Here is a 15,324-nt window from a genome sequence, read left to right as displayed (position 1 = left end):
GGTTTTTTAAAGCTTTATACATAAATTAGAGGCAATTTCTGATTCGCAGGTCTTGGAATTTCTTGAAAAAAGTGATTTTTTCCAAAAAAAATTTTAATTTTAAAAATCCTGCCAGTTTTGACAGCAGTTTTTGATACAATTTTTCTTGTCTCAAATTGGCTAGGATTGACCTACAAGGGTGGTTAAGGTGTCTAAAGATGCAAAATTACATGCCTGACAATTAACTCGAAATGATATGGGGTCTAACTCTAATATTTCAACACATTTTATGCAACAGGAATTTTGAAAATGCAAAATTTTGAATATGTACTCTAAATCTTGGAGATAGAACCCATATCCTGGGGAGTTTTTGTTAGGACATGCAAAGAGCTTTCTATAGACACCTTAAACACCTTTCTAGCTTAATCCTAGCCGATTTGACATAAAAAATCCAAACCGCGCAAAAATCGCGAACACCCTCTTATACGAAAAAGATGCAAGAGTTTCATATGTAATTTAAAATCTTCTAGCGGTCTTTCTATTAGACATACCCCTTCTTACATGAGCCAATGCAGCTGATACATCTTCAGGCAAATATTTAAGGCGTTCCTTTGGGTGATATACTCTTCCCATTACTATAAAAATGTGTCTGAAAAATTTTAAATGTCTTTACAATTTGAAAAGCTTAGGCAACAAAACATGACATAATACAAGCAGTAAAATGACTAATAATGTACATCTAACAACAGGCAAGGGAAGGTTAAAGCCTTTGTCATGCATTGAGGTTGTTCATGCTTCCAGATCACCTGAAAAAAAAGTTAGGGTATTATAAATTTATAAATACAGTAATAAAAAAAAAGTAAAAAAAGTGACCGGAATAGACCATATTTTTGAGACGAAAAAAAAATTATGAAAAAATCAAGTTAGAACAACGCCTCCAATTGCAAACGATAAATCAATGCCATATCTTTCATTTTACAAAAACCCGCGGGTCAATAGGACTTACCATTTTTTCACAATTTTAGATTGAACGTGGCCTATTTTGAAATTTTTTTTTGCAAATTTTTTGCAACTTTTTGAGGGCAAAAAAATCATAGAAGGAGTGATCTGACAAAAATTTGCTGGAGTAAGAAATGAAAGTATAGGCAATAAACTACAACTTTGCTTTTCTGAAGATCTCTCGCAAACGTTTAGAACACCGTTAAAAAACGGTTTTAAAAAAGTTGGTCGAGTGACCGGAATTAGACCCCCCTACCGCATTTACCCCGCGTTACCCTATTAATTTACTTGTATTAGGTATAGTAATAAAAATATCTGAAATGGCTAGTTTAAAGGGATAGTATTTTATCCCATATGTTTTATGGGTGTTATGGTTTTAGGCTAATATTTGAGCCAACTTCGTCTCTAAAGCCAAGTGTAAATCCTTGAATTTAGTTAGCGTCAAATACCCAAGGCTCTTACATAAGATTATCCAACACCATGAAAAAGTCTTTTCCCACTAAAGACTTTCATCAAATAAAATTTTTTCTTTTTCTACTTTAGTAAATTCAGGTAGTAATCTAGGACCAAATTACTTACGCATTACTTAAGGGATTACCTTGACATCTATTTACCTTATATATTGACTCTGCTTAATAACTTTATTTCTGAACTATGCAAAGGTTGTTATACCTGTAAAAGAGGTGACTCATCATTTCTGAACTCTGCTTACTTACCTAACTTATTTCTAAACTACTCAAAGGATTTTATACCTGTAAAAGAGATGAATTATCATTTCTGTACTCTGTATGGGATTCTATTAGCATCTATTTACCTTATTTCTGAACTCTGCTGAATAACCTTATTTCTTAACTACTCAAAGGATTTTATACCTGTAAAAGGGATGAATTATCATTTCTGTACTCTGTGAGGGATTCTCTTGCATCTAAAAGCTCGTTTTCCAGTTGTTTCAGTCTACTTCTGAAACAAAAATACCTAGCTTTATTCACAAAAATTGTAATTAAAGGTCATATTACTTGCCAGAATACTCGCGGCTAATAAAATAATAGCAAGAAATAATACGAAACTTATATGGATAAATAAATACCTAGTGAATATTTTTTACTAATTCTAAAAACCAATTTCAAATAACTTGAAACCAAAACATTTATTTTCTTCTATTCATGATCAATAAAAGATTATCTAACAAAGAAAAAAATCGATTAAAAATTTGCAAATTGTTGGAAAAAATAAAATCTTCATACGCAACATAGGTAACTTTAAATTCAGGGTAAAATAAACTGAATTTCAATCCTTTTGTTAAAAAAATTTAATTAAAAACAAACCTTAGATCATCTTGCGAGACTTGTTTGACGTCACCATTGTCAGGCTGAGTCTCTCTTCTGATCTCATCTGTGTCTTCATCCCCATCTCCTTCCTCCTCATCTTCCATCTCTGTGGAGTCCTTGTCTTCCCCCATCTATGTAAGATTAAAGTAAAACACTGGAGGGGGAAGGGGTTAAATAACTGTATATCCAAATAAAAAGGATCTTGTGCCGTTTCTCAATTGGGTCTTTGAAAATCAACCTATAGTGTCGGAAATGTTAAGACAGCCAAGTAGCAGAAAACAATTTGGTAGCAGCAGACGAAAAAGGTCCTTGGAAAAGGGGGACAGGTAATGTCTGTATATACACCAAACTACTATCAAATCTTATCAACTATTTATCTACCTGTATGTCTTGCTGAGTGGTTTCGGTCATGTTTAGTAAAGAATCTTCACCCTCTTCTACTCCACCGTTTCCATTTACCAGACCAGAATCTCCATTCTAAAATGAATTATATAATCAAAATGTAAATCTTGCTAAGGTGTGGGTCTCTTCTCGTAGTGTGTAAGGTCCCAATGACCTCAAAAAATAATCTCTTCCTTAACCCTTAACGGTCGGGGGGGGGGGGGGGGCGTTGAACGCCCCCCCCTATCCGGTTTTTTCTATCTCATTTTCTGTGTGTGAAAGATAAAGAGCCCAAACTGCTTGACTTTTTAAGTGTGGGTATGAGACATAGCTGAGAGTTAATATTTTTTGAATATCTCCATCCTGGCGGGCACAGGATGCCAGCAAACCTGGCAGGGTCATCCAGGTAAAGAGCAAAACTATTTTTTTGACCTTAAGAAAACATTTTATCTTACAAAAATACTAAAATATCCTCTAGTAGTACATTCTCATATTAAATACAGGTGTTCAAGTCAATTTTAGGTTCCAGGTATGATCATGCAGGTCCTGATCCTCCAGGTCTCCAGAAATCTTTAAAAGGCTCCTGTGGTCGCAATTTTTGACTTAGAGACTTCAAATTTCAAACTTAAGCTTATCTTACATGTCTTCATAATGTATTAAAATTTCATAAAGATCCGCCGTTTTCCCGCCGACCGCCGACTGCGGCGGCTGGCAGCTGCCAAGTACAGCTGCGGCCGCTGAAATTATATTTTGATAGGTATTTCAAACATAAAATTTACATAAAGATAAACATTTTCTGCTAAAAAATTTTTATTCTAGCTTCAAAAATACAAAAATTACAGCCGTTCAAAAATTATACCTAAGTAAAAAAGGACCTAAAAACAAAGGTTGTTAAATAAAAGGGTGAAGGAAGCGAAAATTGACCTTGACTTACTTAAGATCGGAAATTCATCATAACACAGGGGACTTGCACAATTTTTTTTAGCCCTCTAGCTCTAATAGGAACTGAGATAATAGGGGGGGGGGGCGTTGAACGCCCCCCCCCCCCCGACTGATTAAGGTGCGGCAAGGGGCCCGACTGTAAGGGGTTAACATTTATTTTTCTATTATACCATGTGTCTTACTCTTAGCCGTTAATTACCATCGAAATTAAAAAAGTTTTCATTCGTTCTATAAAGTAGAGGGATGCCTATGTGAGCTTTGAAAGAACCGGTTCAGTGGTCAGCAAGATATTGACAGACAAACAAAAATTCTAACTTCTTTATATGGTAGACTAGCGGTTACGCCCATAGAGGAAGGGGGAAGGAAGGTTGGGTAGGGAATTCGACAATCTACTTCTAATTTAATTTAAAACGAAGACTATCTACGAACAAGAGCAAGTGATTCTGAGCGTCTTCCAGCATTGACCCGTAGTATTTTTTTAGTAAAAGACTAGGTTTATGTTTAATATTTGCTTTATTCACTAAAAAGTTAGGTTTCACCATGGTTTTATATGAAAAAAAACTTTGAAATGTTAAGCATTATTTGGTGCAATATCATCGAATGTTTTGATGAGTTCAAACTGTTGTTTAAAAGCTTTGACACAAAAGTATATTATTGTAATTAAAAATGTATATTTAGGAAAAGGGTTGGTAACTTGTAAACAGTTTAATTAATGTACTTTTGCAATTTACAACATTTGATGCTTTTCTGCAGTGTTATTTTATTTTGTCCTTTGAACTCAATAAAGCATTTGATGATATTGCTTAAAAAATTTATTTACATTTCAAAGTTTTTTTTTCATATAAAACCATGGTGAGACCTAACTTTTTAGTCGATAAAGCAAATATTAAACATAAACATAGTATATTTACTAAAAAAATACTATGGGTCAATGCTGGAAGATGCTTAGAATCACTTGCTCTGGTTCGTGGATAGTCCTCTTTGGGGTGGGGATGAATTTTTGCAGGTAACCTTTCCCCAAATGGTTTTAAAACTTCCCTGGAAAAGAATAACCAAATCGGCCCAGCGGTTTGTGAGATCTTAAGATACACACAGACAGACAGGCGAACCTCCTGTTACTTAACTGATTACACTAACCTGAACATAAGTATGAATATCAGCCAGCCTGTTCTCAATAATAATCTCCTTATTATTTATGACGTCACCATTGTTGTCTGCACCAGGATCCATGTTATCAATATTGTTCTCCTTGTTAGTGGCGCATATCTTACCAAGCTCATCTGTCAGGTCTGATATCTAAATATTTTTCTCGTATTCATTCGAATCCGGTGGAGGATAGGAACCGATTCTTATCCATACGAAAAAACTATGTCTAGCATCGTATTATATCCAGTTTTCTACGAATATAGAAATGTACAATCATAAGATTAAAACCAGTTTTTTTAGCCAGTGCCTCCGGCACCTCGGGGCTAAAAAAAACTAGTTTTAATCTTATAATTGTACATTCTATATCCGCGGAAAGCCGTTTATAATACGATACGAGAAATAACTATTCTCGTATTCATTCGAATCCGGTGGATAGGAACCGGTTCTCATCCATTCAAAAAAACTATGTCTAGCATCGTATTATATGCAGTTTTTTACAAATATAAAAATGTACGATCATAAGATTAAAACCAGTTTTTTTAGCCGTGGCCTTCGGCACCTCGGGGCTAAAAAACTGGTTTTAACCTTATAATTGTACATTTATATCTGCGGAAAGCCGTTTATAATACGATGCGAGAAATAACTATTAAAGTTTTAGAAATTTACTTAGGTACCAACAGCAAATTAATTCCATTTGAAATGTTAAATGTTTCCATTATGGCTCGAAACCGATTAATATCCGCTGGATTAGAACCGGTTCTAAGCCATACTTCATGTAAATCATGTAACGTATTATAGCCAGTTTTCTGTGTATATGATAATGTACAATCATAATATTAAAATCAGTATTGTTATTCCCGAGATGCCGAAGGCCCAGGCTAATAAAACTATTTTTTTTATCTCATAATTGTACATTTTTATATCCGCGGAAAGCTGTTTATAATACGAAATGCGATAAAAACAACTCTACCTTAACTGATAGTTTGCTATTCTCCTGAAGCACACTATTATATAGAGAATGTATAGAGTTGTATTCTTGTTGTAAACTTGAGAACTTGGTTTCTGTGTCCTGCAGCTTCCGCACTACATCCAGTTTCTCATCAACTAAAACAACAACAGATCTTTAGTATAGATGTATATACAGATAACTACCTGCCCCACTTTTCCAATGACCCTTTTCGTCTGCTAGCAAATTGTTTTCTGCTACTTGGCGGTTTTAATATGCCCGACATCATTGGTTGATTTTCAAAGACACAATTGAGAGTCGACACAAGGTCATTGGGATAGGGAGATACAGTTAATTACCAAAACCCTTTCCCCTCTAGTGTTTTACTCGAATACTATATTATTTAAACAAAGATGACATCATCCGTGAGTAGCGAAGCTTATAATCATTAAAAAAAATCATATATATTAAAGTTACAGGATGTATGTATAAATAGGATCTAAATTTTTCTTAAAAGGGTGGTGGTACCCTCCCCCAAAATAGCTACAAACCTTCCTAGGACCTATGAAAAAATACACTGTAAAGGAGAACCGTATAGGTTCATCGGTTAGCGAGAATCTTCGGTACAGACAGACAAACACAGACAGAGATCCTGTTAATTTATTATACCTTATCTAAAAGGCAATTTATTATAAGGATACAATATACCCAAGATCTTGAGGTTATCTTTAGCTGCAACTTGATATTTTGATAGGGGGAGTGTATTACCCCATATGCAGCCTTGCCGAAGTTTACAACTTACCCAATTATAATAAATCCAACTTACCCAAGTTCTTAAGGTTTTCTTTAGCTGCCACTTGATATTTTTCCTTATCTTCCATGAGTCGTTTAGCTTCCTCGCGCAATTTATCCTCAGTCATACTCTTACTGTAGGTTCCTAATATTAGGGAAGGTTTTAGGTCATTTATGTTAATGACCTCTTGGCGAGGCATGGTGTCGCTTTGGGTTCTAGACCTAACTATCTACGAACCTTGAAACAACATACGCGACTTATAATTGCAGTATAACCGACCCTTTGATTGCACGACCTTTGTCTTAAGACGTCCTAACTGTGCATGAGTTGCGCCTGTTTGGGGCCAAGGCATTCCCCATACTTTAACAATTAATGTTGCACACCTGACATAGCAGCAGTAGGAACCATTTTAAAAGTATTTTGTTATGACGCGGTGTTAAGCCGAGATTCGAACATATCATCTCCCCGACGACGAGCGGATGCGCTACCTCTTTAGCCACGGTCGCGGGTTCAGGTCATTTATGTTTCAGTTATTGTATAACGTTGGAGGGTTTAAACCATTTATTTTCTTCAATCAAAGTAGCAGGTGCTTTCCTTGAAAGTACCAATCCTTCAAACTTTTTTGACGTAAAGCTCCTATGTAATTATAAGACTTTCAAGCATTATTAGAACGCTAAAATTTGGCATGGCAATTGGTTTGCTTTAATGCGGTACGATCTAAAACTGTAAAGAAAATACGGCCGAACCACTAACCCGCCGAATTTTTTTTTACTTTTTCTCGCTAAATCAAATTAGAATCATCGATATGTGACAACTTTTTCTCTCTCAAAAGAACGAATACCTCTACAGCAAAAAAGGGTAAATGCCCCCCTCCCTAATAATTTTGTTATAGTTACCTAGTTGATTTTCTAATATTTCTACTCTTGTTAGTAGCCTGTCCTCTTCCATCAGAGCTTTCCAACTTGATTTACTGGATAACTGAAATTTTAACAATTTATTAGTTTTTCCTCTCCAAACTTTATGTTTGTCCTTGTCTCATTTCTGTTATTTCCTTAGTTATCTTTGAAGACAAAATAGATTTTAAGGCTTCGAAACCGCTTAATAAATGCTGAATTGCAACCTGTTCTCAGCCATACTGAAAAATTATATATAACATCGTATTGAAGGCATTATTCCACAAATATTAGAAAAATCATAAAATCAATACCAGTTTTGTTAGTCCGAGCATTCTTTTAATTTTCTATTTTAATGTCCACAGAAAGCTGTCAGCAGACAGACATTCTCTTACTTTTGTATAAACGTTACAATTCGATTCAATTTGTTTAAATAAAATATCAATCATTCTTGAAATAAAGACGCTAATACCCCCGCATGTCTGTGTGTGAGTGTTTGCTAATGCAGAGAGAGGGGACAATGGACTGTTTATTACACTAGTCCTCAAAGTTTTATAATAACGTTTTCTTATTGGTGGGCTTAACAACGTTTGGGGACATCAGTAAAGGGGGGGGGGGGGGAAATGTGGTGACTCGTGCCACGACATACCAGCAATTTTATTTTGGGTGCTACTCCCTTAGTTTTAGAGATAATTGGGTGAAATCTTTTGGGCTGGGTCACTAATTACCCTAACTAGAGGTATCTTTCAAAAAAAACGGCGGCGGGTCCGCTGCTCCCGCCGTTCGCCGCCATTTTCCGCCGCCGCCAAAAAAATTTTTTTTATTGCATTTCTCGCCGAATTAGGCAATTTGGAATCATTTGAGACCATGTTATTTTTTTCAAAAATTTTTCCCCTTATAACCAACCCTGCAGGGGGACTCCTGTGCTTTTAAAGATATTGAAACAAAATCTTTTGAGGTAGATCAGCAAAAAAATATTTGAATAAAAAATGGCAGCGGTACCACCGCTCCCGCCATCCACCGCCATTTTCCGCCGCCCACAGGACGGCTTGTGAATAAAAATTTTTGAAAAAAATAATATGGTCTCAAATGATTCCAAATTGCCTAATTCGGCGAGAAATGCAATAAAAAAAATTTTGGCGGCGGCGGCGGAAAATGGCGGTGGACGGCGGGAGCGGCGGTACCGCCGCCATTTTTTATTCAAATAGTTTTTACTGATCTACCTCAAAAGGTTTTGTCTCAATATCTTTAAAAGCTTAGGAGAGGCACTGAATTTAAGATATACCTTGATAAACGAGAATTTGAAAAAAATGACTAAAAAAATTTTTTTTGGCGGCGGCGGAAAATGGCGGCGAACGGCGGGAGCGGCGGACCCGCCGCCGTTTTTTTTGAAAGATACCTCTAGTTGGGGTAATTAGTGACCCAGCCCAAAAGATTTCACCCAATTATCTCTAAAACTAAGGGAGTAGCACCCAAAATAAAATTGCTGGTATGTCGTGGCACGAGTCACCACATTTCCCCCCCCCCCTTTTGACTAGTTGGTTTATTAACCACTATTTTAATATAACGAAGGAATTATTTTGTGTATCATCATTGGGGATGTACATCAATTTATCTTATTCCCTTAGATCCTGATGTTAATGACGTGTTTCAAATTATTTTTCTTTTCTTTGTTTTTCTAATTGCACGAGAACTGTGTTCTGGATAGTAACACTCTGGGCAGGAAACAGACAATGGCCGATAAATTAATGTACATCCCCAAAGATGATAGACAAAAATACCCCTTCTGTAGATTAAAATTAGTGGTTGAAATGTTTGGACACTCAACTATCTGAACAAACCAATCAAATTCAGTAAAAGTCTCAAGTTTGTTAAGCCATTCAATAAGAAAACGTTAGATAAAAATTAGTGGTTGAAATGTTTGGACACTCAACTAAATGAACCAACTAATCAAATTCATTTTTTTCACATGTACCTTGTTTTATTAGGAATCAGAGCTGGATCTTTAAATCATTTTAATGGTGATTTAGATCGGGGTGCGCGAAATTTCAGCCAATCACAGCGCGGCATTTTTAAAATGCCGCGCTGTAATTGGCTGAAATTTCGCGCACCCCGATCTGATTCACCACTAAAATGATTTAAAGATCAAGCTCAGCATTACAAAAATCAGATGAATAGGATGTTATAGGATTAGGAATAATCAGGCAAAGTTTGAAATCGATTTGACAATTCTAACATGTCTAAAAATAACGAAATGATCTAAATGTCCTGGACGGACGAACTGACCGATTCTAATTATAAAAGTTATAAACTGTTTTCAACAGAATACGTATCCCCCCCATTTAAAGATATAGTATCAAAGAATTATGTAAAAACAAATATTTTTCTTGTAGGCGGGTCTGAATTCATATCCGCACATCTATCAAAATACCAAGTCAATATGAGAACCGTATTTTAACAGCTTTACATAAAAGTTACATAAAAAGTGTCTGTCTGTACCAAAGTATCTCACTAATCGCTGAACCGAAATGTTTTACTCATGTAAAGTGTATCTTCGCAGAGTTTTTGGGAAGGTTTATAAGTATTTGGGTCGAGGGTACTCCCCCTCCTCCCGAAAAGAAATATTTAAATTTGCCGCAAGGCGGTGCCTCTGTCATAGAAAACATGAATAAAACAGCTGATCTTAACATTGACAATTTATTTCTGAATGTAGATATTTTATAAGAACGCATTTTGAAGTGACGGTATAGGCCTCTCGTGGCGTAGTCACTATTTAAATATTAAGCATGCAATCATTTCCATTTAATGCTGTGTCTTTTTGTGCATTTGAAACAATAAGCAGAGGTGAAAACACACATTTTTTGTCCAATTAAAATTAAAACTAGACGAGAACAAAATTTTAATCTTATCATTTTCTGCAATTAAGTTTCTCGTGCTTTTTATTTTGTAAATAGATCAAGTAATTATAATTTAAAATGTTCTATGCAAATTTTTGAGGAAGGTGTAATTCACCCTCTTAAGGAAAATGTCCATAGAGCAAAATTTTAGAAACAGTAATTTAAGTAGCTTTCCTGAAAACAGAATCTCCCAGAAATCCAAGGTTTTTTTAAAATGTTTAGGTATAAATATTTTCTTTATATCATTTTCAGCAATTTTTCCATTTAATTTTTTTTCTGTTTCTCAAACAGAACTTTGTTGTTTATGCTCTTACAAGTGTAATGTAAAGCTAATATCCCTTCTTTAAATTAAAATTATTTGTTGAAATGTTTCACAATACAAATTTCAACCAACCAATCGAAAATAAGTAGAGGTACTTAAAGTTTTGCACCAACAAATAAAAACCACATTTATACAATTTGAGTACCAGTGTAATTTTCAGACGAATGTTCCAATCATCCCTGGATGAAACTAAGGAAAAATGAGTTTAAAAATAAAAAAATAAAAAACTTAAATAATTCATTAGCATACTGTCCCCCCCCCCCCAAACCCTGTGCAAAATTACACGAAAAGTAGAATTTTGCTAAATAAGATTTTTGTCAAGAATGTATGTTAACCAAAGGGAATATTTAATTAGCATAGTTTGCTTTGGTCAATATGTCTGTTGTGTAATGTTCACCACACAAAAAATACACGGATCTAAAGGGATAAGTCAACGGCCGATAAATTGATTTGCATCACAAATGATGATGCAAACAATTACCCCTTCTGTATAAATTTTGGTAGGAACGTTTAAACACTCAACTTAATGAATCAACCAATCAAAATTCACTAAAGTCCCCAAAGTTGTTAAGCCAACGAATAAGAAAACGCTATTAAAAAAACTTTGGGGACTAGTGTAATAAACAGTCTATTATCCGCTCTCTCTCTGCCATAAATATCTACACATACACAATAGACTTAGAGATAAAGATAAACTTTTACAGTTCTTTTTCCTTATATGAAAATCTATAAATTATAGCATTTGTATTTTATGTTTTGTCCTATGAGAAAGTAATTGATAAAAAAAATCAAATTTGACCTTATTCTTAGAATCCTTTTTCTCGTATTCATTCGAATCCAGTGGATAGGAACCGGTTCCATACGAAAAAAACTATGTCTAGCATCGTATTATATCCAGCTCTCTACGAATATAAAAATGTACAATCATATCCGCGGAAAGCTGGATATAATACGATGCGATAAATAACTAATACAGAATTTAAGTAACAAAACAAAACAACTGAACTGATTATTAATTTATTGGACGGTGGAGTTCAACCCCCCCCATCTCTACATAAAAAAAAATCAGGTTAACCTCCATTTACAAAGGCCTGTCTTGAAACAACTCTAAATCTTTCCTTTTGACAACTAGCTTTATATTTTCTTAAAATGACACCTTAAAATGTAGGGATCTAAAGGGATAAGACAACAGCCGATAAGATAATGTACATCCCAATGATGATACACAAAATTACCAATTCTATAGATTATAATTAGTAGTTGAAACGTTTGGACATTAAGAAGTAATCTATCAAAACTAAATAAAAGTCTCCCAAGGTTTTTAAGTCAATGTATAAGAAAACGTTTGTTATTATATGACTTTGGGGACTAGTGTAAAATAAACAGTCAAATGTCCCCTCCCTCCCTCCCTGTTAGAATTTTAACATTGTTTACTTGATCTAATAAACAGCTAATAAAGTTATATAAAAGAAGACATTGTTACTAATAGGAAACTTAATCTTTCCTCTCAGGGATAAGAGAATTAGCTGAATTAGGTACATTATTTCTCCTCGTAAAACTGGTTTTTAAAGCAAGAATTTAAGGGATAAGACCATGGACGATAAATCCCCAATGATAAAAATATAATTAACCCTTCTGTAGATTTAAACTATTGGGTTGAAAAGTTTGGAGACTGCTAGTTTGGAACCCTCCAATCAAAATTCATTTAAATACTGAAAGATTGCGTTGTTATAGGACTTTGGGTACCATACTTGTTTACAGTCCAATATCCTCTCCCTCCCTGTTTCCTATGTACATGTAGAGCCCTCTTAAATATCTTCCCATAATCTTTCTCTCACAGAGTCTAATTTATGTTCCATTCACATATCCCTGTACTAACACACTATTATCATATGTGCATATAATAGTTGATAGTGCATAAAATCAGAGAGAGGGGACAATGGACTGTTTATTACACTAGTCACCAAAGATCTATAATATTGTTTTCTTGTTCATTGGCTTAACAACTTTGGGGACTTGAAATGGATTTTGATTGGTTGGTTTATTAGTGTGAGTGCCCAAACGTTTCAACCACGAATTGTAATCTACAGAAGTGGTGTTTTTGTGTACATCATAAATGTATACAATAATTAATCGACAATTATCTTATCCCTGGCATATAATAGTTGATAAAAGAAAGCCGTGTGTCCTGTAAGATGTATTTAATTTCCTATTTCAAAATGCTTTTATGTTCTATGTTCATTAGACAGGAGCTGCGGGAGTACAGGGAGAGGACAATGGTAGATAGGTTAATATTTACCCAATCATAAATAACTAGGGGCCTATGAAGTGTTTGAGGAGGGGGGGGGGGAGAGAGGGGGGTCGACTTACTCCTCCCCCTTTTATTGTGTAAAAAGTAAACTTTTCTGCACCTTAATAGGAAGTATGAATACAATGGCGCCGCCTAGTGGAAATTTGAAAATATTTTTTTTTGTATTTTTTGGCGATTTTTCTTAGTAGGATTGTGGTACCGTTCTCTAAATGGCTATAAACCTTCCCAGGACCTACATGAAGCTTAATTGTAAAGAAGAACCATATCAGTTCAGCGGTTTGCGAGATCCATCAGTACAGACAGAAACAGATCCTGTTAATTTAATATAAGAAATATAACAAAACTCTTTTTTGGTAGATAAGAATATTATTAGAAAGATAATCTAAATTGCATGTACCTTTCCCTTTATCCTGTGACAATTGACATTCTAATATATTACGTCTGAGCTGGATCTTTAAATCTTTTTAGTGGTAAGCAAGATCGGGGTGAGCCGAATTTCAGCCAATCACAGCGCGGCATTTCATAAAATGCAGTGCTCTCATTGGTGGAAAGTTGGCTCACCCCGATCTGGCTCACCACTTAAATGATTTAAAGATCCAGCTCTGGACAATTGTTCTTCAAACATACAGCAAAACAGTCAGAGGCAGGAAGGTGTGGTGATTCACCCCCCCCCCCAAAAAAAAAAGAAAGCTTGGACATTTTTTAGCAAAAAAGAAAAATTTGAAAATTGACATGCAATAACCCAACAAAGCAGAGTCGTGTCAATGTCAAGTTTTTTTGTATTTATATATAATGTTAATCAATGATTAAAAGGTATACCTATACAAAGTAAGAAACTAGAACTTGATGGATTCAGAAATATCGATTGGCCTATTCAAATTTCCCATAGTATTTTAATTATTGATTGAAATGGTGGGTCACATTAAGAAACCAAAATCCAGTGCTGTAACTATTTTAGTTGAGTTCCTTAGACTTTTAGTGTCACTTCGGCCCGGCCCCCTCCTTTATATCATTGCCAAGATATTTTGTTCAGAATATTTATCCCTGCTTTTAAATAAAATGAAAAGAACCGACTAAAAAGTACTTAAAGATCTAACAAAGACAAAATAAAATAAATTAACTTGTTTCAAAAAATGTATTTTTAGCCATTCTACTTAAATCCTTTGAATTGTTAAAGAGATAAAACAATCTAATTATAAATATGATAGATTTCTACGTAAAATATCTTAACAATTGTAGCTGATTTTCTCTCTTTCAAATAGAAATATTTTGCAGTAGCGAAAATACTTTTCAATTGTTTTAAGTAGGTAATATCCGTGAATGTCTTTTTGATACCTACTATAAATTGAATAGTTTTAGTTTTTCCTATGAGCCTAAGGAGTTTTCCATATTAGGAAAACCTTACGTATATCCTGGGACGGTTTAAGGCCATTGTCTTTTAAATTTGAAGTCTTTAGGTTGTAAGAAGCCTATATTACTGCTATTCCTCCCCTAGATGCTAAAGGCACAGTCACTATTAGTGAAAAAAAGAACAGTAAACTTGGTCAGATGGTTCGCTTCTAAAAATAACTAAATGTTTGTTACTTTTGGACATAAGAGTCCTTGTAGATCTAATTAAAGACCAAACTATTTTTCACCCCTTTATCCAATGAATTGAAAACAAAAATATTTTTCTAATTAAAGTCCTAATTGAGTGTCAATAAATAACAAAAAACCTATAACTCAAGTCTGGTATTGATTTTTTTTTATCTAAGGGCGTATTTGGGATTTTAACACCCTTGCTGAATTAGTTTTTTTTTTTTTTTTGGGAGGGGGGGGGTGGAAAGGGGGAGGTATGTTTCAAAAACCTATACATAATTTCACCACCTTGCAAACCCTAAAAGATTACTTATACGGCCCGTATTATTTAACATACACCCGCCCCCCCCCCCCTAAACTTAAAATTTCAGGGGAAGGGGGCCGGGTTATCAAATTTCCCCTCCACCTATAAAACTCCTATGTACTCCCCGCCTAAATTCTTACACACAAAGGCAGAAAACGCGTCAATTCACGTCATTTATTACAGACAAAAAATAAAGAGGCATACTTTTAAAAGCAAGGCTTTTCTAAATTTATGGTCAATCCGTCCTTGCGTTCGTAACGAATAGTTCATAATAGTTCATTCTATCTAATCAAAACATTACATAGTGATTTTTGTAATAGGTAAGATGAATTGTATAACTAAAAATTATATGATAAAATTATCCTATTCATTCTATTTTTGAAACATAAATTACTGGCACGATTAGACAAAATGTTAAAGCGAAGAATCTCTGTAATTAAGTCTATAAATGTAGGTATGTCCATATACTATATCCTGTATTTAAGTACTTTAACATAGATAGAAT

At 34.6% G+C, this 15,324-nt stretch overlaps 1 protein-coding gene across 24 annotated transcripts in view; it reads right to left on the bottom strand.

Annotated features, from left to right (window-relative positions):
* Nucleotides 1–15,324, bottom strand: part of LOC145328815 (uncharacterized) — a 47,480-nt gene that overhangs the window by 13,182 nt on the left and 18,974 nt on the right. For all 24 annotated transcript variants that reach the window (XM_080172690.1, XM_080172691.1, XM_080172699.1 and 21 more), the window contains exons 10-16: nucleotides 7,411–7,492; nucleotides 6,548–6,658; nucleotides 5,746–5,879; nucleotides 4,767–4,925; nucleotides 2,688–2,783; nucleotides 2,304–2,437; nucleotides 1,851–1,938 (exon numbers count right to left, since the gene is read on the bottom strand). In XM_080172690.1, coding sequence (XP_080028816.1) covers nucleotides 1,851–1,938; nucleotides 2,304–2,437; nucleotides 2,688–2,783; nucleotides 4,767–4,925; nucleotides 5,746–5,879; nucleotides 6,548–6,658; nucleotides 7,411–7,492 — 804 coding nt within the window. The remainder of the gene's footprint in view (nucleotides 1–1,850; nucleotides 1,939–2,303; nucleotides 2,438–2,687; nucleotides 2,784–4,766; nucleotides 4,926–5,745; nucleotides 5,880–6,547; nucleotides 6,659–7,410; nucleotides 7,493–15,324) is intronic.

The sequence above is a fragment of the Acartia tonsa genome, chromosome 9, assembly GCF_053477335.1.
Source record: "Acartia tonsa isolate MP-2025a chromosome 9, ASM5347733v1, whole genome shotgun sequence".
Classification (NCBI taxonomy): domain Eukaryota; kingdom Metazoa; phylum Arthropoda; class Copepoda; order Calanoida; family Acartiidae; genus Acartia; species Acartia tonsa.
This window is presented reverse-complemented; position numbering and strand designations above follow the sequence as displayed.